General features: G+C 44.6%; 1 protein-coding gene across 1 annotated transcript in view; it reads left to right on the top strand.

Moving 5' to 3' along the window:
- The window catches only part of LOC117362907 (homocysteine S-methyltransferase 1-like), a gene marked incomplete at its 5' end in the record, with an annotated part of 574442 nt that extends 559980 nt beyond the window's left edge, over window positions 1-14462 (top strand). The window contains one exon of the mRNA XM_033949994.1: window positions 14301-14462. Within this exon, the coding sequence (XP_033805885.1) occupies window positions 14301-14377 (77 nt within the window). The remainder of the gene's footprint in view (window positions 1-14300) is intronic.
- Window positions 14463-16251: the final 1789 nt, after the last annotated feature.

Genomic DNA, 16251 nt, shown 5'->3' with positions numbered 1-16251 from the left:
GTCACTACCTATGGAAATAGGGAGACCGAATCGTGGGATTATGTCATTGAGAAGGTGCTTAGTCACCTCTCTGGCGCATTCAATACGAGTAGGGAAATCTTCAACCCACCTGGCTAGGGTATCTGAAGACCAGGAGGTGACTGAAAGAGCGAGAAGTGGACATGTGGGTGAAGTCTATGGACAGGATCTGCATAGGGTGTGTTCCAATGGGATGATGTCCAGGAGGTGGCAGCCACCTAGATAGGGGGTTTGTTTTAGAGCAGATAACGCATCGTCGGACTGTATTTTGGCCTAGCTGATCAAAGTGATTGATAAAAAAAATGTCTTTTGAGGGTCATTTTCACGGCGAGTTCTCCAGTGCTAGGTCATGGCATTTCTTGACAATCGTGAGGGCCAGGTGTTGAGGAATGAATATGAGGGTGTCTGCTACATTCGGTAGGTTGGTGTTTGGATCCGAGCTGGCGCATACTGAGTGAGGTGGGCGTGGTATCTGTATCCTTTCAGGACAGACTGGCTCGGGAAAGTGTGGGCCCAAGTCTGTGTTCCTGACTGGGGTGCAAGAGTATCCAAGAAAGGAGTGATAGTGTACAGAGGGGCAGAAGGGGGGGCAGAGGCTTGCGGCCTTGGCCGTACAATCAGCAAGGGCATTGCCGTGAGAGACAAGGTCAGTGATGCGATGATGGGCACGAGAATGCATGACTGCGACATGAGAGGGTAGTTAAGGAAGGCATACTTGGAATCAGGGTAAATATTGCAGGACTGAGAGGCGGAGTGGCGCAGGGCAGAGGTGAGAGCATATAGTTCAGCCTCTTGGGCAGAAGTACCAGAGGGTAGGGGGCCCATGAGTAAGGGGGAAGTGGCTTGAAGTAAAGTCTATTATTTGTGCAAAACTTTATGAGTTCAGAAGGTCTGTGCAATAAGTAAAACCAGAGTTTTTGGATCAATTTCAATGAAACAAAATAATGGCTTGAACAGTTCAGGTTACTGTCTGTGACTGAAGATACCAAAATCGATTCAGTAAAATTTACCATGCAGACCCACTAATCTAAGGGACATAATTAAACTTTCTACTAGCACAAAAGAATTATTCTCAATCCATATTCTGTATCAGGTTCCTACCCCAAAGAGCTTACTTGTAAAAATTAAGCTAAAATTCAGCTCCGTGTCCACCCACTTACATAAATCACTATCATAATTGTCTTTTACCCTTACCAATGTCAGCAAACCTTTATTTACCATGATTTTACATTATGGTACTTAACCTCTATCTTTGTTATTTAAAACGTGATTTACCACTTAATCATACCTTCAAGGCAACCCACAATCCTAACAATATTGTATAAAGCATACAGGGGAACAAAAATTTATACTGGACAGACAGAACTCATAAGGAACCCGGGATAGAAATACAAAGGATGGGGATTTTGAATTTCAAGCACACCTAAAAAAAACACATATGCATGCAGATAAACTGTCCTTTCAAAAAGCAATCTCGTACTTTCATACAATTTTTGTCTCATATATCTTTCTTATAGCAGGGTATCGCTGTTATAAGAAATCTTTTTTCCTGCACAAAATATTCTTTCACAGTTACCTATCATTCCCAAGGACAAGGGACTTCCAGCAGATCTATGAACTTCCATCTTCTCTTCTGCCCAATTCCCACTTAAAATATCCCTTATAATCAAGTCATAAACATCCCTTCTTAACACATGTCTCACTAACTTTCTTTTCACTTATACATACTTTATAAGCGTGCTGCATAAACCAAATCAGCAGGCATTCTTTCACTAGCTCCCTACGCTAAGACAACCAGAACACATCTGCCCAGTTACAAACCAACAATTCAATGTTAAACTGTCTTATAAGATGTCACAAAAAAGAAGAAGAACGCAGCACTGCTATAGTTCTAAAGGGGAGGTACAGCTAACTGGAGGAAAAAGCCTCAGATAGGAGCCCTTCCACCACCACAATGGTGGTCCAAGGTGGTTGGACGTAACACCTCACTGGCAAAAAACCTCCAGACCGACCCCCCGTAGTAAAGAACTTAAAGCAGGGCGGCGGTGCAAACGATAGAGGATAACAATCCACTTATCTAGATTAGTAGATCGGTACACCGACGATGGCCAGCGTTTCACTCATCTGCTGCCTCAGGGTGTAAAGAAATCAGATCAAAACTAGAACCAGAATCAGAACAAAAATTCAATCAGTAAACTGGTAAAAGTGCACAGCTTCAAAGATAACTGAAAGAAGCCTTAAATGACATACCTTAAGATAGGACGCAAGCTGCATCTCAAGATCAAAAGATGGCCGCACCATGGCAGAGCTGGGATTTATATAACACTGCCGGGTGGTGAACCCGGAAGTGACAATAGACAAAGAGTTATTACTGAACGAGCACTTGTGAAACAAATTGTGTTGTAATGAAAAAAATTTTTTTTTTCTTTTATTTAGTTTTTGTATTTGTGTATATATGTGTATGTGAAGAAAAGGTTTATACTTCTGCAAATCCAAAAATTGAACTTTCTTGTTTAAATGTTTTAATGTCGGTGGACCCAGAAATCCAGGATTTAAAAAATTAAAAAATGAAAGAATGAAAAAGATCAGTAGAACGCACTCCATTCCAATTTCGAATTTAGTCCATCTGGATCTTCACTCTTCAATCTGTGGATTCATTGTTGTTCCGCTCTTAGTAAACGCCGCTGTCTGTCCGGAACGTCCTCCCTAATGTGGTCAATCACACAACATTTTAAGTCTGTAAACCGATGGTTGAATTCCAAACAGTGTGTGACCATAGGTGCCTGTAATCTGTTGTTCTTCAGACAACTCTTGTGTTCAGTGGCTCGAGTTTTAAAGGGACGAGTGGTCTGACCCACATAGATTAAGGGACATGAACACATGAACACATAAACCACAAAAGTCGATGTACAGGAAGTTCTATGTTTCAGATAAAAACTCTGATTGGTGGAAGGATGAATGAAGGTGTTGGACAGTTCTTTAGTGATGGTGCAAATGGAACATTTCCCACACTTATCTTTGAAGCTGTGCACTTTTACCAGTTTACTGATTGAATTTTTGTTCTGATTCTGGTTCTAGTTTTGATCGGATTTCTTTACACCCTGAGGCAGCAGATGAGTGAAACGCTGGCCATCGTCGGTGTACCGATCTACTAATCTAGATAAGTGGATTGTTATCCTCTATCGTTTGCACCGCCGCCCTGCTTTAAGTTCTTTACTACGGGGGGTCGGTCTGGAGGTTTTTTGCCAGTGAGGTGTTACGTCCAACCACCTTGGACCACCATTGTGGTGGTGGAAGGGCTCCTATCTGAGGCTTTTTCCTCCAGTTAGCTGTACCTCCCCTTTAGAACTATAGCAGTGCTGCGTTCTTCTTCTTTTTTGTGACATTTTTTCATTCCAGTGAAAGTGTTCTTTGTAATATTATTGAGTTTCACAATTCCGAGTTTTTTCTTGTTAACTGTCTTATAAGAACATAAGAACATAAGCAGTGCCTCTGCCGGGTCAGACCACAGGTCCATCCTGCCCAGCAGTCCGCTCCCGCGGCGGCCCAAACAGGTCACGACCTGTCTGTATCACCAGAAGGGGCTCCCTTGCCACCTTGGTTTCTCATTTAAGTCCTGTCTTCCTATCGAAGTCCTAACCCTCCGGTCTTGCACATGCACGACCTGGTTTGGTTTCTATACTCATTACCTGATTAGCTTTCTATACTTGTGTTACATCCCAGCTCCTCCCTCAGTATCCCATGATCCCTTTATCCTTCAGGAATCCGTCCAATCCCTGTTTGAATCCCTGTACCGTACTCTGCCTGATCACTTCCTCCGGTAGCGCATTCCAAGTGTCCACGACCCTTTGGGTGAAAAAAAACTTCCTTGCGTTTGTTTTGAACCTATCTCCCTTCAGTTTCTCCGAATGCCCCCTCGTACCTGTTGTTCCCTTCAGTCTGAAGAATCTGTCCCTATCCACCCTCTCTATGCCCCTCATGATCTTGAAGGTCTCTATCATATCTCCCCTGAGCCTCCTCTTTTCCAGAGAGAAGAGCCCCAGCCTATCCAACCTCTCGGCGTATGGGCAGTGTTCCAGCCCTTTTACCATTTTCGTTGCTCTCCTTTGGACTCTCTCAAGTACCGCCATGTCCTTCTTGAGGTGCGGCGACCAATACTGAACGCAGTATTCCAGATGTGGACGCACCATCGCTCGAGACAATGGCATGATGACTTCCCGTGTTCTGGTTGTTATGCCCTTCTTTATGATGCCAAGCATCCTGTTGGCTTTTTTTGAGGCTGCTGCGCACTGTGCAGATGGCTTCAGTGATGCATCCACCAGCACACCCAAGTCTCTCTCAAGTCTGCTGTCTCCCAACAATACCCCCCCAATTTGTAGTTGAACAACGGGTTCTTTTTCCCTATATGCATGACCTTGCATTTGTCCACGTTAAAGCGCATTTGCCATTTGTTTGCCCAGTCTTCTAGCTTGTCCAGGTCTCTTTGTAGGTCCTCACACTCCTCCCTGGTCCTAACTCTGCCGCACAGTTTGGTATCGTCTGCAAATTTTATAACCTCGCACTTTGCCTCCTTTTCCAGGTCATTGATAAATATGTTAAAGAGTAACGGCCCCAGCACCGACCCCTGTGGCACACCGCTTGTGACTCCCCTCCAGTCAGAATATTGACCCTTTACTCTGACCCTCTGCAGTCTACCCGACAACCAGTGCTTGATCCATCTGTGCACATCCCCTCCCACCCCGTGGTTCCACAGCTTCTTAAGCAGCCTTTCATGTGGCACCTTGTCGAAAGCCTTTTGAAAATCGAGGTAAATGATGTCTATGGGTTCCCCATTGTCCACCCGACTGCTTATTCCCTCCTTTAATGCATTCACTCACTGCACAAATCCACCTCATTTATATCAAACAATCTGAAATCATTTGCCTTTCCAGTTTCTTTAAAAAATAAAGCACAAGGGAAATATATTAATGCCAAAGATAACTCTCAAAATCTCCAGCCCGTTCTAACCAACTTCCTGACTCCTATTTGTCCCCATACTTTAACTACAACTCTACAAATGCATAAATGTAATCTTTTTTTGGGGGGGTTGTTTGTTTCTGTTTTTTTCCTAGGATGCATCCGAATTACATCTTGGCTCTGAGTGCTCATGCTGAGCCCTTTAAATACAAACAGCTTACTTCTATTGTCTTGACACAGCATGGGTGTCTTAGCTATGCAAAACTTTCAATCTACAGGTTAGTTCAGTTTCGTTTCCCAAACATAAAGGCACAGTTCCTAGAATCCCTCCCTGCGGCTTCAGCGACGGATCAAGTAGCTTACTAGGCAGAGGAAAGGAGACAGGACATAAATGATCAATTTCTGCACCGGATTCGATGGCCACCCCAGAAATCAGACAGGTATCAGGTTCTGTACTTTGAACCAGGACTGGATAAATCAATTGAGCTGGTCGAAGCCCCCAAGGTCCACTGATCCCAAGAGGAGATTAGCCGGCTAGGCAGACAGGTCGGTTCTCAGACCGGACACAAGTGACCAATCGAGTAGCCAGCGGTCAAAAAACTTTCAAGTCCCTGTTTGGATGCACCAAATGAAAGGTCACTTGTGCAGACACAAAACTAGAGACGTGAAGAAAGTACAAAAGTATCTTTATTCAGCATATGCAGGACTCCTGAGCAGTAAACTAACTGCCTCAGAAGTGTCCAAATGAGGAAAAACAAGTTCCTTTATACCAGTGTTTTTCAACCTTTTTTGGGCAAAGGCACACTTGTTTCATGAAAAAAATCACGAGGCACACCACCATTAGAAAATGTTAAAAAATTTAACTCTGTGCCTATATTGACTATATATAAAGTAATTCACTTGAGTGCCACCGCCGCCATCGGGAACAGGCCGGCGCCAAGTTCTCCCTGCTTCTCTTCTCCGCGGGGCCGACCAACTCTCACCACCCGTCGTCAATTCTAACGTCGGAGAGGACGTTCTAGGCCAGCCAGGCAGCGATTGGCTGGCCCAGAATGTCCTCTCTGACATCAGAATTGACGCGAGTGGCGAGAGTTGGCCGGCCCCACAGGGAAAAGCAGGGAGAACTTGGCGCCGGCCTGTTCCCGATGGCGGCGGTGGCACTCAAGTGGCTAAAGAGCCGCAGTTTGCCGGCCTAGGGACAACACCGGAGGGTGGCCAGCTGTGCACCCCCTTGGGACGTAAACCCGGGGTGGGGCAGACCGCCCCCCCCACCCTGGTATGCCTCTATCTGTACCTCACTCCCTCCCTATGACAAAAAATTCTCCTTTCTTCTATTCCCCGTGTACACAACCATCTCTTTCCCTCCCTTCCTCTCTCCAAAGTCCATGCCTTCTGTGTCCAAACACTCATTCCCTCCCCCACCTCAGCATCTCTTTCCCCCCCTTCCTCTCTCCCAAGTCCATTTCTTCTGTGTCCAAAAACGCATTCCCTCCCCCACCTCAGCATCTCTTTCCCTCCCTTCCTCTCTCCCAAGTCCATGCCTTCTGTGTCCAAAAACCCATTCCCTCCCCCACCTCAGCATCTCTTTCCCTCCCTTCCTCTCTCCCAAGTTCATGCCTTGTGTCCAAAACGCACTCCCTCCCCCCTTTTGTGTTCCGTGTTTGCCTCCCAGCCTATCTTTGCAACTTTCTCAGCAAAACGAAGCTCAAGCCGCGAGGCTTGTCTTCTGCTTCCTGCCTGCCCTGCCGCGCACAAATAGCCGAACGGAAGTATTCTCCGATGTCAGCGCTGACGTCGGAGGGCAGGCTTTGCTTAAGCCCTCCCTCCGACGTCAGCACTGACATCGGGGAAAGCTTGCGATCGGCTATATGTTAGCTGCAGGGCAGGCAGGAACAGAAGACGAGCCTCGCGGCTTGAGATGTATTGAACTCCGCGGGTCCCCCGTCCAGCTCTCTCCTGTCCTCGTGGGGCGGACCGCCCCTCTCCCTAGACTGTGGCCTAGGACCCTGGGGGAGCCCGGGCCCCCTGTCAGCTCCGGGCCCCTGAATGCAGGACTGGTGGTACTGCCCTGATGGTGGCCTTGACCGTACGGCACACCAGGCAACATCTCGCGCAACAGCGGTTGAAAAACACTGCTTTATACCATTCTCATATACATATTGGATGCTACAAGGCGGTTTCTATAGGTTAACTATTGACAGTTTTACAACTCATGATTGGTCCTAATAAAAAGCATACCATTGGTCATCTGGGTGTCCTTATGAGCCTATAGTAAATACACAACTTATCTATTCATTGCAGTTTCGATGGTTACATATCAAGGAAGGCGAGATACATTATTACTTTCTTACAGCAGAAACAGGAATGCAACACATGATTTCCCAGAAAAGACACTCTACTAAGGAGATGAAACTTATGCACAGCCAGTTTTCTACAATAATGAGCAAATTAAGGAAATGAAACTAATCCTAAAATAATGAGCAAGGCCCACATTCCTTCAGGCTAAGTAATTCAGTTATAATCATAATGAGGGTCGCTGCCCCCTTCTTTCCAATCATAATAGAGGTCGCTGACCCCTTCACTATCAGAATGTTTCCTGATGTATCTCGCTTTACCCAGAAAAGACAAAAACAGTTTTCTTATTTTGAGGCCACAGGTTACTTAGCTGGGGGCAACTTTTGTTTTGCGATCCCCTGTAAATGTGTATTGGTTTATAAGGAGGACAGGTACGTCTTCTATGAGTAATGTGACCATTTATTTTTTTCATCAAAAGGGGACATCTATTAATTGTCAGTCCTGCCCCCAATCCTGCCCTAGCCCCACCCCAATCCCACCATAGCCCTGCCCCAATCCTGCTCTAGCCCCGTCCCCAATCCCACCCCCAATTTCTTCCATTAATTTTTCATGTACACATATCTTATTAATTCATAATGGTAACCATATATTTGGGGGATTTCAAAGATGTCAAGGCAGATGACTTTAAAATATTCAAAGTCACCTCAGTAACTATAGAAAAATAGACAAATATAGTGCAAATATAGACAGCAGATATAAATTCTCAAAACTGACACATTTTGATCACTAAATTGAAAATAAAATCATTTTTCTTACCTTTGCTTTCTGGTGATTTCATGAGTCTCTGGTTGCGTTTCCTTCTGACTGTGCATCCTTTCTTTTATTTCTTTTTTTCTGCACTCAGGCCCAACAAATGTCCCTTTCTATTCCCTCCCTCCTTCCTTCCTTTGTCCTTAGTGCCCCCGGTGTCTCCTTCCCATGTCCTTATTGCCCCCGGTGCCTCCTTCCCATGTCCTTAACATGTTCTTTTTGTCTGTATTTACAAATGAAGACACATCCAACATACCGGAACCTGAGCAAATCTTCAAGGGAGATCAAGCAGAAAAATTAACATCCATGGAAGTGAGCCTGGAAGATGTACGCAGGCAGCTAGAAAAACTAAAAACTGACAAATCCCCGTGTCCGGACGGAATCCATCCAAGGGTTCTGAAGGAACTAAAGGAGGAGATAGCGGAACTACTGCAGCAAATTTACAATCTATCCCTGAAAACAGGCGTGATCCCAGAGGACTGGAAGATAGCCAATGTTATGCCCATCTTTAAAAAGGGATCAAGAGGTGACCCGGGAAACTACAGACCGGTGAGTCTGACCTCGGTTCCAGGGAAAATGGTGGAAGCACTTATAAAAGACAACATCGACGAACATTTTGAAAGAAACAAGCTTCTGACAACCCTTCAAAGGAATTAACAAACGGATGGACAGAGGTGACCCCATAGACATCATATATCTAGACTTCCAAAAAGCCTTTGACAAAGTACCCCATGAACGCCTACTTCGGAAACTGAAGAACCATGGGGTGGAAGGAGATATACATAGATGGATCAGAAACTGGTTGGTGGGTAGGAAACAGAGGGTGGTAGTGAAGGGCCATTACTCAGACTGGAGGAGGGTCACGAGTGGTGACCCGCAGGGCTCGGTGCTTGGGCCGTTGCTATTTAATATATTCATAAATGATCTAGAAACAGGGACGAAGTGTGAGATAATAAAATTTGCGGACAACACCAAACTATTTAGTGGAGCTCTTAAGAGGACTTAAGAGGACTGCGAAGAATTGCAAAGAGACTTGAACAAACTAGGGGAATGGGCGACGAGATGGCAGATGAAGTTCAACGTTGAGAAATGTAAAGTACTACATGTGGGAAGCAGAAACCCGAGGTGCAGCTATACGATGGGAGGTATATTATTGAAGGAGAGTACCCAAGAAAGGGACTTGGGGGTAATGGTGGACATGACAATGAAGCCGACGGCACAGTGCGCAGCGGCCGCTAAGAAGGCAAATAGAATGCTAGGCATAATCAAGAAGGGTATTACAACCAGAACGAAAGAAGTTATCCTGCCGTTGTATTGTGCGATGGTGCGTCCGCATCTGGAGTACTGCGTCCAATATTGGTCGCCATACCTTAAGAAAGATATGGCGTTACTCGAGAGGATTCAGAGAAGAGTGACACGTCTGATAAAAGGGATAGAAAACCTTTCATACGCTGAGAGATTAGAAAAACTGGGACTCTTTTCCCTGGAGAAGAGGAGACTTAGAGGGGATATGATAGAGACTTACAAGATCATGAAAGGCATAGAGAGAGTAGAGAGGGACAGATTCTTCAAACTTTCGAATAATAAAAGAACAAGAGGGCACTCGGAAAAGTTGAAAGGGGACAGATTCAGAACGAATGCTAGGAAGTTCTTCTTTACCCAACGTGGGGTGGACACCTGGAATGCGCTTCCAGAGGACGTAATAGGGCAGAGTACGGTACTGGGGTTCAAGAAAGGATTGGACAATTTCCTGCTGGAAAAGGGGATAGAGGGGTATAGATAGAGGATTACAGTCCAGGTCCTGGACCTGTTGGGCCACCGCGTGTGCGGACTGCTGGGCACAATGGACCTCTGGTCTGACCCAGCGGAGGCACTGCTTATGTTCTTATGTTCTTATTGCCCCCGGTGCCTCCTTCCCATGTCCTTATTGCCCCCAGTGCCGCCTTCCCATGTCCTTAGTGCCCCCAGTGCCTCCTTCCCATGTCCTTAGTGCCCTCAGTGCTTCCTTCCTATGTCCCTCTCACTGCCTTCCAGACTTTGTCCCACCCTCACCCCCGAAGCCAGCCTGCCTGCCTGTCTACCTCTCTCCCTCCCTCCATGGCCAAAGCCAGCCTGCTTGCCTGACTACCTCCTTCTCTCCCTGCCGTGCAAAAAAATAAAGCCTCCCTCCTTCCTTTTCCCCGGTCCGCTGCCCAGAACGTCCTCTCCGACGTCAGAATTGACGTCGGAAAGAAGACTTCGTGTTGGTGATTAGAAACAGCAGCAGCAGGGAGGTAAGATAGCAGTAGACCGGGGAAAAGGAAGTGATCACTTGTCCTGTTGTCCTCGAGCACTTTATCTATGAGCAGTTATCTAAATTCATCTCCACTAAGAGTACCGTAATTCTTGATTAATTATGAGTATTGCTGGCTCTCAGATAGCTCAGAAAGAATAGTTTAAGAGCAATTAGAACACATCTTGGTTTTCCTTTCTTTTATTTGCTTATTTGTTTAAAACTTTCAGCCTATCATTAGCTCCGCTTCCGTTTAAATTGTGGACTAACTCTACTTTGTAATATTTTGTTTAAATTCCTAAATCTTGACTCTATGTTTGATTGTGGTTACATTGTATTTTTTCTTTTGACTTGAAATTTGAAAATTGTCAAATGTTAAAATCAATAAAGAATTACAAAAAAAAACCCCCTGCTATAACTGACACACTGCTGATGAATGAGGAACAGAAAGAAGTGGAAGGACAGACAAGTACTAGCTCGCGGGGGTGCATAAGGAGGGAAAGAGGTGCTGCACTGTTGGGGGGGGGGAGAGGAGGCATGAGAGGGAGGCCCAACCCAGAGTAAAGAAGGGAAGGATGGAATGGGAGAATAGTTGTGGCCAGGCACATTAGATAAACATGGTGCAGGCCCCAAAGTGAGCCAATTCGTAAGTTTGGGCCCCTTAAGTGTGTGAGCTGGAGAAGAGGCCTGAATGCATGTCACACATACTGAATGTGTGTGATTTAACATGTCTGTGTTTGCTTTCATGGAGTTACTGGTATTGTTTTCTTTCCCTATCAGCTTAGGCTTCTTTGCCAACCAAATTGATGGGAAGTAAAAGTATTCAAGGCTTTGAACTTACTAGCTCTGAGCTGCAATGGCCTTCTGTCCTTGGTTGGCTGCTAATGACCAAGGGCAAAGTCTTCACAGCTTCACTCTTTAATTCCAATAGACTGATCAACTCTCCCTTATCCTATTATATCCATCCGGGATTTCTTTTTGCCTGAGAAGACCTATGAAGGCTTTAAATCAGGCAGTGAAAATGGGCTTTCGCCTCTGAACTTCCCACCCTCCCAGAGGTGACATCATGCTTGGAGGGCAGGGAGTAGCAGCAGCCCTGCAACTAAGCAGTAAAACATAGACCAGGGTCATGAAGGGAGGTGGTCCATGGATGGAGTCTGCATCACTAAGAGCAGGGGTGCCCAATACATTGATTGCGATCAACTGGTAGATCGGGAAAGCAACGTGTGTGGCCATCCCGATCTACTGGGCGATCAGCCTTCCTCTCCCTGATGTCCCCCACCACCCTCCCTCCAGAAGCGTCGGACCGACCAGCATTCCACTCCCCAACATCAATTCTGACGTCGGAGAGGAAGTTCTGGGCCAGCCAATCGCTGCCTGGCTGGTCCTGAACTCCTCTCCAACATCAGGATTGACATCGGGAAGAGGAATGCTGGTCAGCCCGACGCGGGAAGCAGGGAGAGCTTGGGGCAGCAGTGGCTTGGGGCCTTTTCCCCGATGGCGGCGGCAGTGGTTTGGGGGAGGGCAGGGATTTATGCTATAGCCATGCTGAGTGAGGGGGGGGTATGTGGGAGAGCTATATACAGTACTGTAATTGTGCATTCAGATTGGAGCCAGGCCAAGTGACTGAGTCATGCGGAAAAAAGCTCTATGCTGTAGCTAGGTAAGCAGTGAAGATTAACAAGATTAAGTATTGGAGATGCAAGGGACAGCTTGATTTTCTTATATAAGCATTCTCCCAAGAAATTTAGGGTCTTGATGTGATGATGGTAACAGTTTTGAAAGTAATGTGAATAGTCTTATAGAGAGAGGGTTGTCAAGATAGTGATGGCCACAGTGGGAGGGGAAGATTGTAGGAGCATATATGTTTTTGAGGTGTTGATTCCACTGAAAGATGCCTTGGGTCAGAGGTGATGGGAATTGTGCAAAGTTTCTCATAACTGCACTTTTGGGATCAGTGCAAGGTTTAATTTTTTGGATTTGTTGATGAGAATGTGAATGTCTTGTAGAAGTAGGGGATTAATTGGAACAACATGAGGGGACGTGAGAAAGATAGGAGTAATGCAAGGAAACTTGGAAAGACATTATGAAATAGTGCTGGATGTCTCATAGCTTGTAGCATAGGCATTTGCTAATAATGACTGGAGTGATGGGGCTTTGTTAGAGGGAGTTTTGCGAGCAGCATAAGATTTATTTTAGAGTGTGTGTGTGATGGTGTTGGTAGAAATGGGAGCAATATGAAAGATCTTGGAAGTAAGTAGGATTAGTACAAAATTTTCTCCTAACTGAGATGTTGATCAGTAAGAAAGATTTGGGTTGTCTCTTAGGGCTGAGGGTTCTTTTTGGAAGAAAGGTCCATAGTGTATTATTGAGAAAGACATTGGGGAAGCCACTGCTTGCCATGTATCGGTAGCATGGGATATTGCTACTCCTTGGGTTTTGGCCAGGTACTAGTGACCTGAATTGGCCACCGTGAGAATGGGCTACTGGGCTTGATGGACCATTGGTCTGACCCAGTAAGGCTATTCTTATGAGAAAAAAAGAAAGGAGGCAGGCAGGGAGACAGAAAGAAAGGGGAGGGGGCAGGGAGAGAGGAAGAAAAAGTTTGGGGAGGGAATGTGGACTGGAGGAGAGGATGCATACAGTAGGATGAAAGAAGGGAAGAAATATTGGATGCACAGTCAGAAGAAGAAAGTGCAACCAGAGACTCATTAAATCACCAGACAACAAAGGTAGGAAAAATGATTTTATTTTCAATTATTTATCAAAATGTGTCCGTTTTGAGAATTTATATCTGCTGTCTATATTTTGCGCTGTGGCCCCCTTTTACTAAACCGCAATAGCAATTTTTAGCGCAGGGAGCCTTTGAGAATCGAGAGCAGCACAGTGCATTCAGCGCAGCTCCCTGCACTAAAAAACGCTATCGCGGTTTAGTAAAAATGGAGGGGGTATATTTGTCTATTTTTGTATAGTTGTTACTGAGATGACATTGCATAAAGTCATCTGCCCTGACCTCTTTGAAAAACCCCCGAAATATAAATGATAATTAACATTTTCTCTGCGTACAGTGTGTTTTGTGTTTTTAAAATTTTATTGTTGGTAGATCATTTTGACTTGGTTATTTTAAAAGTAGCTCGCAAGCCCAAAAAGTGTGGGCACACCTGACTAAGAGGTTAAACACTGAAAACATGTGCCAGCACTGCAGAACCAAGGGAACGTAGTACAAGTATTTTCTTTTTTTTTTTTTACTGCAGGAACAAAACCTTTACCATTCCTGGGGGCAGTAAACAGTTTCACTTCCGCATCCACTGTAATTTTTGTTAAAAGTTTTATTGTTACCACAGATTTACCATGGGTGATTAATCATGTGTTCCCATCTTCAAATCATTGTCTCTAGTCATGACACACTGGCTAAGAACTGCTGTCTTAAGTGAATTCTGAGCTCTGGGTTACCCCATTAAGCACCATCAAATGACATTGTGCACTTGTCTGATTTATTGTGCTGGGTAGAAGAACCCCCTACTACAGATAGGCAGCTTCTCTGTATTGGTTGTGAGAGATGTGCCTAATATTCACTGGATTTTTTATTTTTTAAAGACAGATATCAGATATTTAGAGTAGGCAAATGTTCAGTTTTGCTCCTATACAAAACTGATGTGAGGTTAATTTTTTATACAAGTTCTGCTTGAACTAGAACTTTAGAAACTGATGTGTACCTTGTTCATGGTGGACTCCACGTACTGGAAGATTACATTTCATGATGTACAGAGCAGTGTTATTAACAGTGGAATAGGCTGTGACATATGATATTTTGTTAAAGAATTGGTAGGTTTAGTTATTGCTCATTCTTAAGCAAAGTACGTTCACTTCTAATTTTGTATCTAAAATTAAGATTCTGTGTATTTTTTTCAAATGCTATCTCATACTAATATAATGTATGTTACTATAGGTGGTTGCTGCCGAACTACTCCTTCTGACATTGCAGATTTACAACAGATGTTGAGGCCAAAGCAAGCAGCTAACTGAATTCCTTGATTCTGGTTGAACTATAAGAAGATCACCTGATGGAAGTACATTTCATTCTCCAAAAATAATAATAAAAAAAATAGTGTCCAGTGTAAGAAATGTTTTGCAGGAGTGTTTTCTGAATCTTTCATTTTGAGTAGACAAGAAATTTTCTAATCACAAAATAGTTTGGTCTAGAGCAGTGTCTCTCAAAGTGTGTTTCAAGGCACAGTGGTGTGCCCCGAAGAGATTACAGGTGTGCCACGATAGATTCCAGAATTTTACTTTAATTTAAAAAAATTCCCTTCATAAGTACACTAAAATAGATGATATGTACATCGCATATGTGAGAGTCTGTCAATGTTACGAATGCCTGTGTGTGTAAGGATATAACCACCCAGACAAGCATCATTCTATGACGTGATTGGTCCTTGAAAACTAATGTAAGAAATTTTAGTTTTATTTTTTATGCAGTAATCCTAACTTGAGCAACAAAGTAATCAAGGCTTTGTTACCATTTGGATCTTATCTTTGCGAACTTGGATTTTTCAGCTCTGACAAATTAAATTGAAAAAAAGAGAATGACTACAGATGGTGGATGATGAAATGTGTGCTTGTGTGTTGAGTATCGAGCCACATTTTCAGTTCATTGCATTAAAAAACTAGCACATCCATCTCATTTTATCCCAGGACAAGCAGGCAGCATATTCTCTACATGTGGGTGACGTCATCCACGGAGCCCCGACCCGGACAGCTTTTCAAGCAAACTTGATTGAAGATTTCAAGTTTGCTGCTGCTGCACCATGCATATGTGTGCCTTCCCGCTCCGCATTAACTGAACATTTAATTTTTCCATTTTTCTGCTTTCTTCTCAAATCTACTTTTCCATGTCTTACCTTCCCTTCCTATCTCTCTCTCCTTTTCTCCCTATTTCCATGGTCTGACATCTTTCTCCTTCCTTTCTCTCTTTCCCTTCCTCCTTTCTTCCTTTTCCCTGGTCTGGCATCTGTCTCCTTCCCTCCCCCATGCCCTGGCATCTCTCCCTCCCCCTCCATGGTCTGGTATCTCCTTTCCTTTCCCTCCCTTCCATGGACTTGGCATTTCTCGTTCCTCTCCTCTCCCTTGTCTTCCTCCTTCCCTCTCTCTCTCCAGTTGGGTGCAGCATCAGCATTTCTCTTCCCCCTTCGCTCCACCCCTTCCCTGTGCAGCATCAGCATTTCTCTTCCCCATTCCCTGTGCAGCAGCAGCAGCATTTCCCTCCCCCCACTACTTCAACTCCTCTTACTGACCTAAAAATGTACTCACTCAGCTACCCTTCACTATCTCTCTTCGTTTATCTCCCCCCTTTGTCCCCCCCCCCCCATGTGAACTCTGCTAAGCTGGTACATCCCTCCTATATGTGCCCTGCTCTTCAACTACCAACTTCAGATTCCGTCCTTTCTACCTTGCTGCGCTGTATACTTGGAACAAGCTGCCCGAATCCCTATGGCGGGCTCTGTCTCTGGCAGTGTTCAAAGCCCAGTTAAAAGCCCACCTTTTCCAGAGTGCTTTTGACTCCTAACTTCTCTCACCTTGGGTTCTGCATCCCCAACCCTAGATATCATGTCTGTCTGTCCAAATTAGATTGTAAGCTCTTCCGAGCAGGGACCATCTATAAATGTCAAAAGGTACAGTGCTGCGTATGCCTTTGATAGAAACATAATAATAATAACTTTATTTTTCTATACCGCCAACACCCAAAAAGTTCTAGGCGGTTCACAGAATAAATAGGATTGGACATTCCAGTGATGATACAAAGCACCCAGAAAAGCAGTACAATATTTCAATAGTGAAAAATACAATAAGAAACTATGACATAGTCATCAATCAAGTAACAAATTTTTTGATGGCAGATA

The sequence above is a fragment of the Geotrypetes seraphini genome, chromosome 6 (assembly GCF_902459505.1).
Source record: "Geotrypetes seraphini chromosome 6, aGeoSer1.1, whole genome shotgun sequence".
Classification (NCBI taxonomy): domain Eukaryota; kingdom Metazoa; phylum Chordata; class Amphibia; order Gymnophiona; family Dermophiidae; genus Geotrypetes; species Geotrypetes seraphini.
Note: the sequence above shows the minus strand (reverse complement) of the source record. Positions and strands in the feature narration are given on the sequence as shown.